General features: G+C 36.5%; 2 protein-coding genes across 3 annotated transcripts; both read left to right on the top strand.

Moving 5' to 3' along the window:
• The first annotated feature begins 2692 nt into the window (after positions 1–2692).
• On the top strand, positions 2693–8504 carry LOC144201011 (uncharacterized). Its single transcript, XM_077723436.1, has 8 exons — positions 2693–2860; positions 3329–3586; positions 4598–4659; positions 5061–5135; positions 5592–5736; positions 7149–7256; positions 7960–8011; positions 8117–8504. The coding sequence occupies exons 1-8, from the start codon at positions 2810–2812 to the stop codon at positions 8338–8340; spliced, it is 975 nt and encodes a 324-aa protein (XP_077579562.1). The 5' UTR covers positions 2693–2809; the 3' UTR covers positions 8341–8504.
• Positions 8505–11026: 2522 nt separating this feature from the next.
• Positions 11027–14324, top strand: LOC144201012 (uncharacterized). 2 transcript variants are annotated; one of them, XM_077723437.1, is made up of 8 exons: positions 11027–11190; positions 11326–11611; positions 11776–11837; positions 11924–11998; positions 12267–12426; positions 13300–13407; positions 13512–13566; positions 13991–14323. In XM_077723437.1, exons 1-8 carry the CDS (start codon positions 11138–11140, stop codon positions 14116–14118), a joined length of 927 nt encoding a protein of 308 aa, XP_077579563.1. In that variant the 5' UTR covers positions 11027–11137; the 3' UTR covers positions 14119–14323. The 2 variants fall into 2 exon arrangements, with proteins under 2 accessions (XP_077579563.1, XP_077579564.1); XM_077723438.1 differs by having other exon boundaries at positions 11114–11219; positions 13991–14324.
• The last annotated feature ends 5028 nt before the right edge of the window (positions 14325–19352 follow it).

The following is a 19352-nucleotide window of genomic DNA, read 5'->3' as shown; positions in this document are numbered from 1 at the left end:
GATAATCAACACAAATATTGTATTTCTTATTCTCTATTTATTCATTTAAAATATACATGACTTTGGAAACATGGAAATAGAATAAAGCAATGTGACAAAAAACAGTATTTTACACATACTTATTACAGTAAAAATGCCTTTAAAAAGGCAGTAAACACAAGTAACACCTTGCTACATGCAAATTCAGCTACATAGAGTGATACTTACAAATAATTCTATTTTATGAAATGTACAGGTTATAAAAAAATGTGATGTGACAGAATTTTTTCCAACACACAAAAAACTTAAGAGTTGCAAAACATAAAAAAAACATCACCAAAAACATTAATGCACTTCCAGTATGCAGTATTTATTTTAAGTTGAGCTTTTTCCTCATTGACTCATCAATTCCTGAGAAAGAAGCTACGTCTCCATGATGTCTAAAGATGAGCACATTGAAGGACATTATCTTCATCATTAGGACATCTTCTGCTAATGGTGGACTTTCAGTTTCTCCAGTTTACTGACTTTTTTCAAATAAATGAGTTATTCCACGTTCTTTTGTAAAAGTTCACCGTCTTACCTTTGCATATTACAGCTCTTTTTAAAACTTCATTGAGATCCAATTATCCTAAAGGTAAATTCTATCTACTTTTCAACTGGTTTTAAGGTTTTGCTCAGGACTATATTTGTGTAACATCACTGACACCTTGCGGTGGTATTATAATACAACATTGTCATCACAATTGTGTTTCACTTCTTATTTCAAAACTTTGATCAATACTTCTGGGGATGACGTCTTATTACATATGGTTTCTACCCCACTACTCGAACATAACGGCATCTTTGTGCAAGTGAGCCGTGGGTGTGGTCTTCATAGCATTGGTACATTTTCCACACTGAAGGACCAGGTGTCGTCCCCCATGCTTGCAAAACTGCAAACTGAATTAGGTTCCCATTTTAAGGAAACAGCATGTTAATCACAATGGGCTGCTCGGGCAAATTTTCTGAAGAGCTGAAACTATTTGTTAAAGTGAGGGGGGTGAATGGCCGTGTTGGGCAGATATTTGTGTGTCTAGGGCAGTGTTTTTCAACCTTTTTTGAGCCACGGCACATTTTTTATATTGGAAAAATTTGTGGCACACCACTAACCAAAAATTTTACAAAATGACACTCTGTATAGTATATTTACTACAGCACGGACACTGGACAATTACATCATATTTGCAGAAAACTATTAATAAATGTTAATTTTTAAAAAAAGGATATTGGATAATTTCTCACGGCACACCTGACGATCTCTCACGGCACACTAGTGTGCCACGGCACAGTGGTTGAAAATCACTGGTCTAGGGGACTTTGTATGGTTATTCCTACAAACGTATGTGCTCGCGTCCTGGCGATGGCACATGTGGCCCAGTTTAAGCAAAGGTGCCAGCAATGGTGGCCAGCGGCAGCCAGCAATTGACCTTGACGTTGACGATCTGGTATAAGACTGCCCCGCCCATTTTTCATGGAATGCTGGTTTAATCCCATGCAAAATCTGCTCGGCCTGACGAATGGAAAGTATAAGCAAGTCAATTTCAGCGTCGGCACACAATCCAAAATTAAGGTCAATGATGGAATACTGTAAATTCTGTTGGAACAAAATTCAATAAAAATTGTCAGGTTTAGACGCTTTGATTGTTTTATTCAAACCCGTATGTAAGTGCATTTCAAGATGAGGAGATAATTGCTTTTATGTTATAGTTATTTGAAATCACCGTGCGCCATTCTTAATCCTGAGCAACAAACAACCATCAAAAATGATCAAGCACATGACTAGAAGCACCAAAAAATGAGCAACAATGGTCAAATTGTGGAACTCGTATGGTAGCTTGAAGGATAAAATCATATTAAGTGGGAGAAATAAAGCATTTTTAAAACAGGAGATACATTTTTAACCAGCAAAAGTGCTATTTTCATCTTGAGGCACCTATGATATCAAATAATAATAAAATACTGGATGAATCATAACAAAATAAACTTAATACGGGCCAATTGATGCATTCCACGCTCCATGTCATAGCCCCCTATGACTGGAATCCCAACCACTGCCACCAGCGCAATTAACAACTGCAAAGTTTTCTGTCCCATTAAACCTGGCGAGCTGAGAATGAGGATCTGATCCTCTTACTGACATTGTACACACCTCTGCTGCCTTAAATCATAGCTGAGTCAGGTATGAATCCCAATTTGAGGAAGCTGCACACATGTATTAGAATGGGACGGCCAGCCAAATTTCCTGAAGAGCTGAAACCATTTGCCAAGGTGAGGGATGAATTCTCTTGCTGGGCGGACAATAGTAAATCATAATAGGATTAAAATTTCAACAACAAAAAACAAGCCCTACTCACACGAGATTGGCAGATGCATGAGAATTTCTGTTATATGGCCCCATGCTGCAAGTCTACGTACCTGTAACTAATCAAAAGTCCAATATAGGCATATCAATCAATCATTTTGGGGACTTTGTGTGGCACTTAAGACTCATTCAGAACGAGTCAAACTTTTCAAGGGTTCTTGAGACGTTTAGAAGCTGCTATTTAAAGTAAAACATGGCATCGTGTGATGAAGCTAATGTATGTCATCATGTAAAGTGAATTAATGTTGTGTACATCATCATATAAAGTGATGTGCCAAAGCAACCCAAAACACACATGAAAGAGCAACAATGCTTTGGATTCTTTGACCACAAAGCTGTGTCAGCATTTGTTGCATTTAGGATGTAGGTGTTTAACGTGTGACAAATATAACTACACATATCCCAATTTGAGATGATGCACTACATATGAATTCAGATACGAGACAAATCCTCAACAATCAGTGCACACTGTGGACAGTAAGTAGACACAATAACTATGACAATAGGGCATTAGTATAGCAGTGTATAATCACAATGTATTTCTGCAATTTATTCATAGTGTAGTTTAGGCGCAGACAGCTTAAATTCAATTTCCACTGGTGTGAATTTGAGTGCGTATGTATCTACAGGAGTCCTCAGCTTGAGTGGCAATCATTTCGGAGAATAGTAGTTCAACAGTACTCTAAAATTTAAAAAAATGCAGTAATCATTTGTAGTTGTTGAGTGTCAAAATGTGTGAATGTTGCCAAGAGTACTGCTATTGAGCAAGAACTTTTAATACTGCATGATGTGCTATAAATCCCTAAATTAAATCAAATTAACCTTTGCTTTATCCATTTTAAAATTAATTTTTGCAAACATCTATGGACAGTAAGTCCAAATTGTTCATATACACTGATGTATATTTTAGATGCATTTAACAAGTAAAGGTTTTTCTCTTTACAGAATATGGAACTGTCAGGTTTCACAACAAAAGGTCTCCCAAAAAATCCTGCTCAAGCAACCGGGTCAAGGTACAGCACTAATCCTCAACCAGTGGCCAGCCAAAGCAGAGGTTTTAATGGGTTTATTCCCATACAAAACTGTTTCATGCAAGCAAGTTCGATAATGGCTGCTACCAGAATGCAATTTGTGCCAATGACTCACCAAACTCTTCATCCCCATCCTCAAAATACAGAACCAGTTGCACAGGTCTTTGACCAGGTAAGTCTACAACTACTAATATGCGTATGTGCATTATTTGTATGTTTATGCAATATAGATTCCAACGAAATTAAAATAAATGTCAAATTTGATTTCTTTCGGTCTACATATGCTTCGAACACAGAAAGTAGATTACCGAACGCCAGTTTTCTGATTTACAACTGCAGATATATGTGATATTTATATATTATATTGCATTTTTCGTACTATAACTCGCACCTGAGTATAAGTCGCACCAGCAAAGAATACAAAATGAAGAGGCAAAAAATATCACCAAAATAACGATTATGAAAATGGAAGACAACTGGCTCAATAGGCCTCTGTTAACAAAACATTTGTATTCATTCATTAATTATCCGATCTGCTTATCCTCACAAGAGTCGCAGGTGGAGTGCTGGAGCCTATCCCAGTCAACTACTACCTAGGGGCAATTTAAAGAGTTCAATCAGGCTACCGTGCATGTTCTTGGAATATGGGAGGAAACCGGAGTACCTGGAGAAAACCCACCCAAGCCCGGGGAAAACATGCAAACTGTACACGGTGAGGACCCTTCTGGGATCGAACCTTCGACACCAAAAGTGTGAGGTATAAGTCGCACTTGATTATAAGTCACAGTCTGAAATCAAGCGTGATTCATAGTCTGAAAAATAGGGTAATAGATATCATGTTATTTCTTTATCACTTCCCACGTCCCACAAGCATGCCTAAAAGGATGATTGATCATTCCAAATTGTCTGTAGGTGTAAATGTACATGTTTGGTTGTTTGTTTCCTTGTGCACCGCGATAGGCCGGCAACCTATTCAGTGTGTACCCTGCCGCCTGCTCATTTGGCTGGGCAAGGCTCCAACATGCCTACATGTCTTGCGAGAATGAGCGAATATGATGAATGTGTAATGTCTCACAGAACAAAGGATGTATGGCTGTGGTGATTACCATTATAGACGACATGTGTCTTTATTCCGTCATTCGGAGGTGTTGTTACCCTGTGCTATTTATGTTTCTACTTCCAGACAAACTTTGTACCAGAGGTGATGCTACCTAATGGCATGAACATGCGTCCTGTTGGATTGCTGTAAGTACAAAAAACACCTAAAATCCACATTTGAATCGACATAAGCCAGGGAGAACATGCAAACTCCACACAGGTGGAATGACCTGGGTTCGAACCCAGCACTCCAGAACTGTGAGGCGTGCTACCCACTCAATTGGGATGGTGGCTAGGAAAGTTATATTGAAGTCATACTTTCAGAAACTGTTGAAAAGACCACTTAAGTAAATTCAATTAGCAGGAAAATAATAATTTGAGATTCCAGGAATCAGCATTAAAGGCAAAGGTGCCAAATATGGGTCAAGACCAAACTAGAGGATAAAAAGCGTGATACAAATGAAAATTGACCTTGTGATATTTGTTCTTTATATGGAATTCAAAAATATCGAATTGTATAATGTAACATATTTCTGTCTACTATTCAGGAATGGAGAACTTTTGTATAAAGTTACCGCTCCTAACTATGCTGCTCCTCTTCCACCAACAGTCCCCAGGATTAAGTAAGATGTCTTTTTTTGTTTACATAATGTAAAGTAGTGCCATCTTTTACTAGTTAATTTTGTTCTATGACCCCACTTCTAACTCAATTCATATCTCTAATTGTAATGGTCCATTGAAAATAATGACATCATTAAATCTGTTCTTCACTTCCCCCCAAAAAACTGTATTTTAACTAGGAAAACCACTTTATACAAAATGAACAGTGATGATATATATATTTATTTAAAACTCAACAGTCATACCGTTCAACTGCATGGCCATTGTGAATGAATGCTCATGTATTTCCAAACTTAAATGATATCAGTCTTTGCATACCACTACTAGTATATCAGTGACTTTGAAACTGTCTACCAATATTAACCGAGTAAAATGCCTGTGCAAGTCATCTACATTTAACTATTCGTATAGCAAATGCTTCTAAGTTATTCTGTTATATATTTTTCTTTAAATTCTAGGAAGATAAACAAAAAAGTGGATCAAACTTATGTCAAGAAGCCCCCAAATGCATTTATGTTATTCATGAAGGAACATCGACAAGCTGTTCGACACCATTCTCACTTGAGAAACAGTGCAGATATAAACAAAATTCTAGGAAGAATGGTAAGTAACAATTAACGTATAATATATATCTATATGTAAATGTAACCCTTTCAGAGACATTAGTCACAACAGTGGGTAGTAATTGACCCTATACCTTGACCTTGTGACTATTTCTGGTCATTAAAAAAACTTAAATAATAGTTCATAATATATTTTTTAATTAATAAACATTATTGTATTTTACATGCATGTATTTGTGGTACCCTGGCTTCCTGACCCATCCCAAAAACATACATATGTATATGTATCTGCAACTTGAGTTCTTCAAATTGTCCAGAAGAGTGAGCGAGTGCCTGAATGTGAGTCCTGCAATTGGCTAACAACCAATTCGAGGTGCGAGGCAGTTCAGAGGATATATGAATTATATATATATATACAGTTATGGCAATATAATAAAAAGGCAGCCTGGCGGGGGTGTGGTTAGCGCGTCGGTCTCACAGTTCTGCGGTTGAGCGTTTGATCCCAGGTGGGTTCTTACTGAGTGGAGTTTGCATGTTTTCTGGTTTCCTCCCACATCCCAAAAACTTGTAGGAGAGGCTAGTTGAAAACTAAATTGCTAGGTATAAGTGTGAGCAATACAGAATTTAGCTGGATAAGACTCCAGTTCTCAATGATCCTGATAAGGATAAGATATTCAGAAAATGAATGAATGAATTAATACATTGTTAAGAAAAACTACATCAATTTGAAATGAATAAGGTGCCTTATTGTGAAGGGGTTCTGACCTGAATGCTCATCTTTCAGTGCCTTTGCAGATGAACATTTGGTCATTTGCACCTCCAGTCACAACAGATTGAATGTCTGGCACTGTTTATGGCATTTAATGAGATAAAGGAGTGCCTTGGAATAATAAAAAGGCATACATTGATTGGGTCAATCAAAATACCAGAATATACAGCACTAGTACACAAAATTACACCTACTTGTAGTACTAGTACATGTACTAATAGTGCAAATACACACTTCCAGTACAAGTACATGCAAGTACACTCAGGTACACTTGTTGGAAAAGTACACACAATTGCATGCACTTGTGTTTTAAGTAGACAACCTTTTAAGTAAATGGAAATACACATACCAATGTAGAATTGCAATGTAGAAGCATAACCGTATTTTATTTCTGCAAACTTAAAGAGGACTAAGGGCATCTTGAAGAAAGACAAATTTATATTGAATATGAATTTAATTTATCCCAGGACATCTGTTCTCAATACAGAATCAAAACAATAAAAAAAAATCTGGCTGACAAATGGCTTTTAAATGGGACCATTAAGAACTATGTTAAAGGTATTTCCATTAGCACCACTAATGCCCATCAAGTAGGCCCATTTATTAAATACTTCAAGTGAAAATATATGTTGCTCCTATATTCTTATCTTGTACCATGAAAAATCTTTCTTTCTGATCTGTAGTGGCATTTGCTACCTGCTGAAGAGAAGGCCAAGTATTATGAGTTGGCTGACAAAGTGAAACGCCTGCACTCTCAGCAGCATCCAGATTGGTCCTGGAGGCACAATTATGTAAGTATCGCATACATACAGACATACATACATACATATATATATATATATATATATATATATATATATATATATATATATATATATATATATATATATATATATATATATATATATATATATATATATATATATATATATATATATATATATATATATATATATATATATATATATATATATATATATATATATATATATATATATATATATATATATATATATATATATATATATATATATATATATATATATATATATATATATATATATATATATATATATATATATATATATATATATATATATATATATATATATATATATATATATATATATATATATATATATATATATATATATATATATATATATATATATATATATATATATATATATATATATATATATATATATATATATATATATATATATATATATATATATATATATATATATATATATATATATATATATATATATATATATATATATATATATATATATATATATATATATATATATATATATATATATATATATATATATATATATATATATATATATATATATATATATATATATATATATATATATATATATATATATATATATATATATATATATATATATATATATATATATATATATATATATATATAGTGTAAGGCACGAGAAAAATTGGTAACATTGCTTCTTGTAGGGCAAGAAAGAAGACTGTGATGATATCGAGCATGGTACCAATAGTGTGCAAGGTAAGAATATTGTGTGTGAAGGTTCTATGTAAAATAATTCTCACCGACAACTAAGTTTGGAAAAGAAGTAGTGAAACTAAGTATACTGCATTCTGGTTTAATCAGCTGCGCTAGTGCCAGAGGTTGAGGAGGGAAGTGGACATGCTGAGACTGAGTTTGAAGACGACCCTGACTCCTTGTCCCTGAGTTCGACTACGGTACAACTCTCCATTGAAGAGCACATTTCCCAAATATACCGGAAACAGCCTCCTGCATTGAAACAGAGGAGTAACCACACGCCGTCCCGATCACCAAAGCATTCATCGTCAAGGTTCCTGCCGGACAGCTGATGTCTTCATGGACTTGGATTGTGCACAATGTACCCTGAGAAAATTCTTAAGGGATTTTGATGCACAAGGACTGTACTATTATATTGACACATTTAATCCTATGTTCATAATCTCCCATTTTTTTAATACAGTGGAATACCTTTAATTGTATTTGAAATGTGGAATATGTTGTCCATCTTCTGTTCTCTTTTTAATGCTGGGAGGGAATACTCTTGAGATTTTGGAACTCACATTTTCCATACTGCTTATTCTCAAGGGAGCTGCAGTCTATCCCAGTCAACTATAGGTACCATGCTGGGGACACCCTGAATTGGTGGCAAGTCAATCACAGGGCACAAGGAAACGGACAACCATTCCTGCACACACTCATACCTAGAGGCAATTTAAAGTGGCCAACCACCCTACCATGCTTGTTTTGGGATGTGGGAGGAACACTAAGTACTCAGGAAAAAACACATCAGCCCGTGGAGTACATGCAAACTCCACAAAGGAAGGTCCAGACCTGGGATCAAACCCTCAATCCCAGGATTGTGAGGCTAACCACTAATGCACCGAGCTGCTAGATTTTGGAATTATTGTAAAGTCTAGTCTAAAGTCTAATCAATTCACTATAGTATTGCATAATATAAGCAAAATAAGTTGTGTTTTTTTTAAATAGTATTTCATATCAGAGTGGAAAATTGAATTAAAATTAGAAGAGGTGATTAGGAGGTTTTAAATTTCATAAAGTTCATTTTATTTTTCCCAATATATAGAGCACACTGTTCATTGTGATTTGATTTGATTAAACTACAGATATTTCAAAACCAAACATGGCATAATACAATCATCGAAAAGGATAGGTATGTAAGTATAAGCCATGAACATGAATGATTTTGGCAGCATGACATACAAATAATTCAAAAGTAATCAAGTGCACCAACTAACTTACTAAACAGCATCCCAAGAACTGATTTGGCTTCTGCAGAAGAAAAATAAAAACAAAGACTTAATTCCTCTTGAAAAAATGTCACAAACATTATGTCAGTGGTCATTTGAGAAAAGGAAATGTGCAAAGCTTATTAATGGTGACAAATTTAGCTCCCTACTGTAAAACTGCAATTGAGGTTAGTATTGGGACATCAAATTTCTTGTTGAAGCTATAATTTTTAGTGTGGGAAATTCTAAGTGATAGTAACAATGTTAAATACAAATAAATTAAATTTGCAGCAAATTTGGTGTCTTGTTACAGTTACATACACTAAGACATGAGAGGCAAATGATAAAATTGAAAATAAATGCCATATTATTAAATTATATGGTGATTTACTAGGTTACAAAATCACAAGTGATGATCCTTAAAACATGCTGAAGGCAATACATTACTTATAAATTAGTTTCTACATTGCCAGTAATACCATGTTTAAAAATTAATCGAGAATTGTGTCAAATAGACAATAAAACAACAGAGAACCCATATATTTAAAATCAGTGCAAGAAATACTACAATTTTTCAAATGATAAAACATTTGCAAGCATTTAGCAAGCAGTGTGAATTTTGGGAATGGGCAAGTTTGCTAATAAAATACTATACATAGAACTAAAAAGCGTATCCCAGTCAACTATGGGCACTAGGGAGGGGATATCCTGAATTGGGGGCCAATCGCAGGGCACAATAAGACCCTGCGACGTGGGGGGAAATTGAAGTACTTGAAGAAAACCCATGCAAACTCCACACACTGAGGAACCAGCTAGAATTCAACCCCCAATCCCAGGACTATGCAGCCTGTGGCTAACCACTCGGCAAACAGGCCACTGGCTGGACCATATGCATTTAAAATTAGTCTCTGTAATGGTCCAGACATAAAGTTTTCACCATATAGTTAAAAAAAAACAAATTTCCATGAAAAACAAGAATAGCTAGATATAGGTTGTTCATCAGGTTTTTTGTTTTTTTTTAGATTTTGTCATTAGTTTCTGTGATATCACCTATGAGAAAAGAAAGTGCTTTGTCTCTCCATGAAATAGGACTGCCAAAGCCAAAGATAAGACATTTACATGTAGGATAAATATTCTGCATTCTGATTCATGGTGTCCAAATCCAGTGCCTTTTTCTGTCCATATCTTTGGCCAGGCTGTTCAGTCCTTCATTTTGTCATCATGTCAAGCACCACATTTGCAGTCGACCACTTTAATTTGGTTACCCACTAAATCCAATTTGCTGGAGATCTCTCCGGCCAAATGGTTGCAGCTTTGGTTGCACATTTAACTAAGAGAGGCAGCTTTTCCAACTCTGGGTCCCAATCAACAATAGCGGTAGGCTCGGTTTCCATCAACTTCGACAGTCAGGCGTTTTTCCAATTGCTCCAGAAATCCTTCCTGTACTTGGAGGTAAGAATGCCAAGAATGCAAGAAGGCTCCCCTGCCTGTCATGTTGAGGAAATGTTACAAATTCCATAATTTCCTGTTTGAAAATAAAGCATAGAAACTTGACTTGAGCTATCAGCCTAACAATTGCCTGATTTATCTAGCCTTCCCTATTTCAATGCGATGTCCTTCACACTACTCACTGGTACACCTTGAATTAAATACTATACATCATGTACATCATCATGCAAAGTTGTGTATGATCATCTACATGATAATCTAAAGTGATGCATCATATTCATCATTGTGTAAGGTGATGCCCTAAAGCATCCTAAAACACACATAAAAGGACAATATTGTTTTGATGTCTCTGACATCACAGCTGTGTTGACTGCACAGCATGCAGTATTCCGGTGTGATATAGAGAATACCTATAAATTTAACACGTCACATGAATAAGACAAGTCTAGAAAAGTTCCATCATTGTGTCAACATATTAGTAAGGTATGTATGTTACATTGGCAACGACATAAGTAAGTACCTCAATAAAAGTTCTTATTTTCACATGAAACTAGACGAGCACTCACCATTCATTCTATTTGATGTAAACAAAATGGGCACGCTTTGTTTTCTGAACAGGTATAAGGACATGTCAGGCTTTACCTCCAACCGTTTACCTCCAAACACTGCTCTACCAACACGGACTCCTACGCCAGTCTACAACACAAACCCTCGGCCTGTAGGCCATAGTAGAGCTTATAATGGGTTTATTCCCATACAAAACAACTATGTGCCTATCCAGAACAGCTTCTTGCAGCCAAATACATTGATGGCTCCACCCAGTATGCATTTTGTACCAATGAGCCATCAGAATATTCAACCTCTTCCACAGAATATTGAAACACGTCCACACATTCCTGGACAGGTACTGTTGAAAACCTTCCTCATTATATGTACTGCCTATCCTCAACAGTTGAAATCAATTAAGTTATTGTGTTTTCTTCAAAAAAATCCTTAGTGGCTATCTGAATGACAAACAATGCAATTGTTGTATTGTGGACACAGTTAAGTTTCTCTATCTCTTTTTAGACTAATTTTGTACCAGAGGTTATGCTGCCTAATGGCATGAAAATGTGTCCTGTTGGACTACTGTAAGTAATAGATTTACATTTCCCCAACAACAATACTACATTCAATGCTAGGCCATGCTATTTATATATATTATTTTTTTCTTAAGGAATGGAGAACTGTTGTACAAGGTTACAACTGCTAACTTTACTGCTCCCCTTCCGCCCACAATAACCAAGCCAAAGTAAGGTCTTGCTATTTTACCGGCTGTTTGAGGGCTTGTGGGAATGTTATCTTTTCAAAAGTTTAAGTTCATCAATTGCCAGTGTTACTCATCAATTTCATAACAATACGAAAAGTCTTTAGATAATATGATGTTGATTGCTGATATTTGTTATTCATATAATTAATTTCTGAGGAAAGGGGAACTTCTAATCGAGAGTCATTCATCGTGTTTCCACTTTTTTTTTAATCATGAAGTCCTTAAAACCTTAAATTTGTATCCATTTTAGGAAGAAAAGTAAAAGAATTGATGACCAATACACGGAGCAAACATATGTCAAGAAGCCTTTAAATGCTTTCATGTTGTTCTCGAAAGAGCACCGGCAAGCAGTCAAAGATAGGTCTGCATCGACGAATATTGCTGTCATCAATGAGACCTTAGGAAAGATGGTAAGTCACGCACCATCTTAAAGCTTGGGTGTACAAACCCGTTTTCAAGGGCTGGAGTGGGTGGACGTTTTCATTACAACCGATAAAGAGGGTACATTTTCATCTGGTGTTTTAAAAGTATCACCAGTTTATTGTAGTCAGGTGCTCCTTGTTTCAGAAAGCTCGTTGGTTCAACTCTCCGTGCATGATGAATTTAATTTTATAAGGTGTACATTTATTTTTCGTCATCACGTATAGTTTTCAGGCGGCCTGGTGGCGTGGGTGATCACAGATCTGGGGTCCTGGATTCAAATCCAGGTCATGTCCATTTGCTCTCCCTGGGCCTGCGTGGGTTTTCTCTGGGTACTCTGGTTTCCTCCCAGATTCCAAAAGCATGCATGGTATGATGATTGGACACTCTAAATTGCCCCTAAGTATGAATATGAATGGTTGTTTGTCTCTGTGTGCCCCGCCATTGGCTGGCCACCAATTCAGTGTGTCCTCTGCCTCTGGCCCAAAGTCAGCTGGGATAGGCTCCAGCACCCCCATGACCCTAAAGCGGTTAAGAAAATGAGATGAAACTTATAGTTTTCAGATGTACTCTGGGTTAAACATGCCTTGTCTGACTTAGATAATCAGTCAAATGAATGAGTGGGAAGTTGGAAGACGCTTTTGTATTTTCTGAACTTGAGGACAACAAATTCTTAACTAGTTAAGTCATGGCAAGCTTTGAATTTAGCAAAAATGAGATGAGATAAATAACATGACAAATATATATTCCATGTCATCTTAAACAAAGTGTGTGTTTGGGAGTGAAAAAAAATGCCATACTATGATGTGACTGCTTTATTTTGCTGTTAATGTTAAAATGCAATTAATTTTTCATCAAAACAGTGGCATTTGCTGCCAGAGGAAGAAAAAGGCAAATATTATGAACTGGCTGAAAAAGAGAAGCGACTGCACTCTCAACAGCATCCAGACTGGTCTTGTCGCCACAACTATGTGAGTTTGATTTATTTGCCTGGTTGGGAATTATAAAATCAATCCTTGTTTATTCTTGCATTCAGTCGCTGATAATAGAATGTTACATTTGTTTGTCATTGTAGGGCAAAAAAAGGTACAACAAAAGAATCCGAGACTTAACTACAGGCAGTGTGCAGGGTGAGGAAAGACTGCGATATCATTGTTAATGTTTACTAACAAAGGGTCAGCTAAATAACATTTTAAAGCTAAATTTCACACAACTGAAGGTGGCTCATACAGAAAGGAATTGTAGAACATGCTTCAAAAGCAACTGTAAAAAGATGGAGGAAGACAAAAGCTCTACATATAACTTTCTATGGCAAACACAGTTGAGAACAATCACATGCTAAAAATTGTCCTTTTCAATAAGATGCAAAGTAGACAATGCTTTTTAAAGTTTGATTAATGTCAGGGAAAATCCAAAGTAGGAGATATGGTGTTGGCCCGAGGAATTGTTGTTACGCTCTTGAACTTATTGAGAGTACCCTACATATTTTTCTATTTTTTTTCTTTTTAAACGTGAGCATTTTCCCCTAAATTAGTATCATTTTTATTTCTACAGCAACATCGACATCTGAACTTCAAGAGGAAACGGCACAACCAGAAAGTGATGATGAAGAAAGCCCGGCTTCATTGTCAGTTGATTCAACAAATGAACAGTTCTGTTTGGAACAAAAAACACCACCATAATTTTAAAAATGAAGCCATGCAGTACCTCTCCCAACAAAACCCACATGTATTCTTGTAAAGGTTGTTGTTTTACTTTTTACCGTAGCCTTTTGTTTTATGTAGTGACAACTCAAAAGTCACAAATTGTAGAAAAACAAAGTTTTATTTTTGTATGAGAAACGACTTGATACAATACCATAAATGTATAATACCTGATATTAAATGACTTACATTCACATGCTTTTCTGAAGGATTTCTACTATAACTGACATGATATTCATCATTTTTTTATGCAGCTTTTATACAAATTTTCAAATTTACTTTTAGACCAATAGTTGTTTTAATGAATTGCGACTGCAATTCGAATTCCCATTTTGAAGATATGCAATTAAATTCAAGAATTTAAAAAAGGAAGATCATGAAATAGTTCGAATAGACTTTGAGGTAAGAAAGGTTGCGAAATACCAAAGCGAAGCTGGGTTTAGTAGTGGCAGATATGATTGTAAATATATATATTGGGGAGGGAAAAAGCAGAAGGCCCGGCAGGGAAAAGAAATACATGCTGGGGTGACACCGAACACGAGTAACCAGGAAAAACCCACGGAAACTCGTGGAAAACAACCCAAGAATTGTGAGGGGAAATTTACATGACAGAACAGTTGACACTTGAAGTGCTAAACACAAGGATAATTTTAAAAATCCAATTCATTTTCTCTGGACAGTAGTGAGAAGTGGTTCTCTTGTGCCTCTATTTGTTTTGAGATTAAGGCCTCAAATATATTCCTACATGGATTTCACCCTCGGAGTCAGATTTTTTATTTATATTAAGTCAGATGAATTAATTTGAGACTGTGGATTCCAAATTAGTTCATCGAGATCATCCATGCATACCCGACAGGTTGTTAATACACTGGGGCAGACGTGTTTGTTTGATTTCATGCCGATGTTCACAGGCATGGTAGGTTAAATACTGAAGTGAATACTAAATTGTCCATAAGTGTCAGTATGAATGTGTGAGTGTCAATTATTCAGTTCTATATTTGGCGTCTAGCTCATACGCTATTACCCACTGCATTAAAATTGAAATTGTGTCAGTGTAGGCGGCTTGGTGGAAAAGTGGTTAGTAAGTTGGCCCCATAGTTCTGGGGTTCGGGGGTTTGGTCCCAGGTTAGTCCTCAAAGTTTGGTGTTTGCATGTTCTCTCGGGCTTGCATGGGTTTTCTCTCTGGGCTTGCGTGGGTTCTCTCTATGGGTACTCTGGTTTCCTCCCACATCCTTAAAAAATGCAGAGTAGGCTGGTTGAACACGATAAATGGCCCCCTAGTTATGAATGTGAGTGAATGGTTGTGCCTCTCCTTGTGCCCTACGATTGGCTGGTCACTGATTCAGGTTGTATAGTTTTCCCACCCCTTGCCTCGACTGGTCGCCAATCAGCCTTAGGGTACACAGAGAGACAAACGATCATCCACCCTCAATCATACCACTGCAAGCGGGAATCGAGCTCGCGCCTGCCCACACTCGAGTCAGGCAGGTGAACCTCTACACCAGGGGTAGCCAAGTCTGGTCCTCGAGAGCCCCTATCTAGTCTGTTTTCCATATCTCGCCTTCCTCTACCTGAATCAAATGATCAACTCATCGGCAAGCTGTCCAGAAAGTTCATACTGATCCTGATTATTTGATTCAGGTGTGTTGGTAGAGGGAGACATGGAAAACAGATTGGATAGGGTCTCTCGAGGACTGGACTTGGCAAACCCTGCTCTACACCATCTCTATCAACAGGCTTCCTAGGCAAATGCATACAGCAGTAACAATTCGATTTTTTTAAAATCCTTACTCATTATACCACGTGCAGATGAAACAATAATAGTACCTTAGAGTATTAAATCCCATTTATATGAGCTATTTTACATTGTTTTGGCATGTGCTGTGCTTTGCGTGACAATGCATGCACCTGTTGGATTTATTGTGGCCACAGCAGATGAACTACTGGGGAAGATAAATCTAATTAAATCATCCGTCTCCCTGTTCCGCCGTCTGTCTAGGTGAGACTGATTAGTGTGTGATGTCAGAGCCATGGGCAGGAAGCAAAATCAATAACAAAGAGTTTAAACAATAAAGTCTGGCTATATTGTCCTGTTTTTCTCTAGAAAATTGACCAGCTGTAAAGATTTTTTGAGCCGTTTCAGTGAAAGCAAAACACTGCATTCATTATTAAATCTTCCACACCGCCCATCCTCAAAAGGGTCCCGGTGGTTGCTAGTGCCTAACCAAGCTGTCGTCGGGCAAAAGGCAGACTACACCCTAAACTGGTCGCCAGTCAGTCATAGGTCGCACAGAGAGACAAATGACCATCTCATATATATATATATATATATATATATATATATATATATATATATATATATATATATATATATATATATATATATATATATATATATATATATATATATATATATATATATATATATATATATATATATATATATATATATATATATATATATATATATATATATATATATATATATATATATATATATATATATATATATATATATATATATATATATATATATATATATATATATATATATATATATATATATATATATATATATACATATACATATACATATACATACATATAAATTTATTAATTCATTATCTGAACCAATTTATTCTTTAAAAAAAAGCTTGCTTAGTGTAGTGGTTCAGGCGACCAGTACTGGGTGACCCATACAGGGGCTTTAATTGAAGTACTTCAAATAATTCAAAGGTCTATATCAGGATATTTAAGTGACCTTCCATAGAATACACTGCATGAATACTACAAAGAAACATGAAAAGAACAAGAGTGTGCCTTGCTTTCAGAACCATCCATTCCCAAAATAGAATGTACAGCTTGGTAGGTTTCTCAGTCTTGGGTGTTATCCTCTCCAAGGAATTATCAACGGCAGCACTGAAACTGCATTGACAATGTTCTTTAGGTTGTGGAGGTAAATATTGTACTAAAAATGGGTACATTTACCTGTCAAAACAGTTGTATGTTGTCAATAAAATCTCAAAATGTATTTATCTAATGCATCATATAGCCTGCTTTGTCACCTTTTAATCCAAATTTCTCTTCATGCTACTCTTACACCCCCGATTTTCAAAGGTTCAAAGTAGTTTCAAGGCGTATCCCTCTCCATGGCAACAGCATCTCTCTCATGCTTGCACAGAGACATTCACACCCCTCATAATTCCACCCTACCCAGTGCTACATCACTGTACCCTCCCCCTAGTGTATTGCATCTCCCCACCACCCCCTACAGTCCCTTCTCCCGCTTTCTCATCTACATTCCCGCAACCGCTCCTGCTGTCAGCTGCTCCACTGCTAATGCAACGTTGTACACTAACTGCAAGATGTTCAACCCAGCTTGCAAAGGATCTTCAGGGGAGCCGAGGTAAGGCATTGCCTGCTGACACCCGCAAAGCTAGAAAGAAAACATTATTGGGAAGCACAAGTGTTTTTGTATGCTTAGATTGAGAACTCTCCAGATGGAGACAGGAAGGCAGTATGAGTTGTTGGCTTTGTGTTACTTCTCAGCATTTACACCAAAACAAGTGCAGTGGGTATGTATACAGTAGTTTAAGGATTGGCAATCTGGTGTTGTCAAAATCCTTCAACTGTTGAGGAAATGTATAATTAGATTTCTGCCATGTTTGTACTGAATATGTGCCAGTGTGTGTGTGTAAGTGTGATGGTATGCAAATTATCTTCTGTATACTGTTGCAATGTTTGACTACAGTTGCCACATTTTGTTTGTCTATAACACCATATGGCACGTGTTTGTGTGTACGCCTTCATGTTGAGTTGCGATATTGAACGGCACCATCAAGTTAGGAGTCTGTATATCTGCATGGGTGATTAAAAGAAGAGTCCTCTACTATTTCCTTCAAAATGGATATATTCCTGGTACTAGCAGTATTTTAAACATAGACATTAGGTTTAAGTAATTGGTTGGAAAAGATAGTCACTCTTGCATGCTAGCTACTGGATAAATCTTACTTCCAACATGAATTGCCAAGATTGTGTCTTCATATATAGCATGCCAAGTGAGTCAAAATAAAGCCTGTGGGTGTGTGTACCCTACTGTATGCGGAACAGAAAGGAGCAGCAGTATGCAGTGGAGCTTGAGCTCTGTGTTTGAGATTATAGAAAACATCCCTTGAGCAGGAGAAAAATCCATTGCTATTGTGCAGTTAAATTTGAATTAACCCGAGCCATCGTAAATAATCCCAATACTGCACATGCACTGATATTTTATCACCATTTATTTGTCAGGTGAAAAAGAACTGCTTTATTTTGTGAAACGTATGAATATTGACAGATCCTTTCTTAGAATAACATGCATTATCAACAATCAATGACAAAGACAAATAGATACATGGGCTGAATGAGTAATGCTGGACAGCAGGACGGATGGCTCTGATCAGTGTGAATATAAAATATCTACAATATAGTTTGAACATCTATCATGGATGAGTGTTTGTAAATCCAAACATGTGACACTATTTTAAGCTTCATTCTACAGTGGTCTGTTTCTAAATGACATCTCCTGAGGCTACCTAACAAGGAGACAAGACATCACTGACTCATAAGATGGCTTTGAGAAAAACAATTTAATACCCATGTTTCAAAACCCTGCCATATTGAAAATTGCTAAGGCATGCTGCATCCCAATGCATCATGATAATGATATGCAGGATGTCTGTTTTTTTGGTACCACAATCAGTAAATTGTGAACGTTTATAAAAAAATACCAAAAATCCAATGTGCTGGCCTATGATCAACTGCATTTTTGGGCAACCTTTGGCACTGGGTGACAGTTGTACATCGTAAATACAGTGGAAGTATGGCTTGATGTTCATATTAATACATCATCTCATTTTCTGAACTGCTATAGTATCCTCACTAGGGTCACAAGTGGTGCTGGAGCCTATCCCAGCTGACTTTGGGCTAGAGACACAATGAATTGGTAGCCAACCAATCGCAGGGCACAAGGAGACAAACAACCATTCACGCTTACACTCATACCTAGGGGCAATTTAGAGTGTCCAATCAGCCTACCATGCATGTTTTTGGAATGTGGGAGGAAACTGGAGTACCCAGAGAAAACCCACGCATGCCCAAGGAGAACATGCAAACTCCACACAGTTGGACCGACCTGGATTTGAACCCAGATCCTCCACTGCCGCCGGGCCACTGAT

This window comes from Stigmatopora nigra, chromosome 8 (genome assembly GCF_051989575.1).
Source record: "Stigmatopora nigra isolate UIUO_SnigA chromosome 8, RoL_Snig_1.1, whole genome shotgun sequence".
Classification (NCBI taxonomy): domain Eukaryota; kingdom Metazoa; phylum Chordata; class Actinopteri; order Syngnathiformes; family Syngnathidae; genus Stigmatopora; species Stigmatopora nigra.
Note: the sequence above shows the minus strand (reverse complement) of the source record. Positions and strands in the feature narration are given on the sequence as shown.

Coding starts and splice junctions, on each gene's coding strand:
- LOC144201011 (XM_077723436.1), top strand. CDS start 2,810: ATGAATTCAGATACGAGACAAATCCTCAACAATCAGTGCACACTGTGG. Junction 3,587..4,597: donor TTGCACAGGTCTTTGACCAG/GTAAGTCTACAA, acceptor TTCTACTTCCAG/ACAAACTTTGTACCAGAGGT. Junction 4,660..5,060: donor ATGCGTCCTGTTGGATTGCT/GTAAGTACAAAA, acceptor TCTACTATTCAG/GAATGGAGAACTTTTGTATA.
- LOC144201012 (XM_077723437.1), top strand. CDS start 11,138: ATGAATAAGACAAGTCTAGAAAAGTTCCATCATTGTGTCAACATATTA. Junction 11,838..11,923: donor ATGTGTCCTGTTGGACTACT/GTAAGTAATAGA, acceptor TTTTTTCTTAAG/GAATGGAGAACTGTTGTACA. Junction 13,567..13,990: donor AACTACAGGCAGTGTGCAGG/GTGAGGAAAGAC, acceptor TTATTTCTACAG/CAACATCGACATCTGAACTT.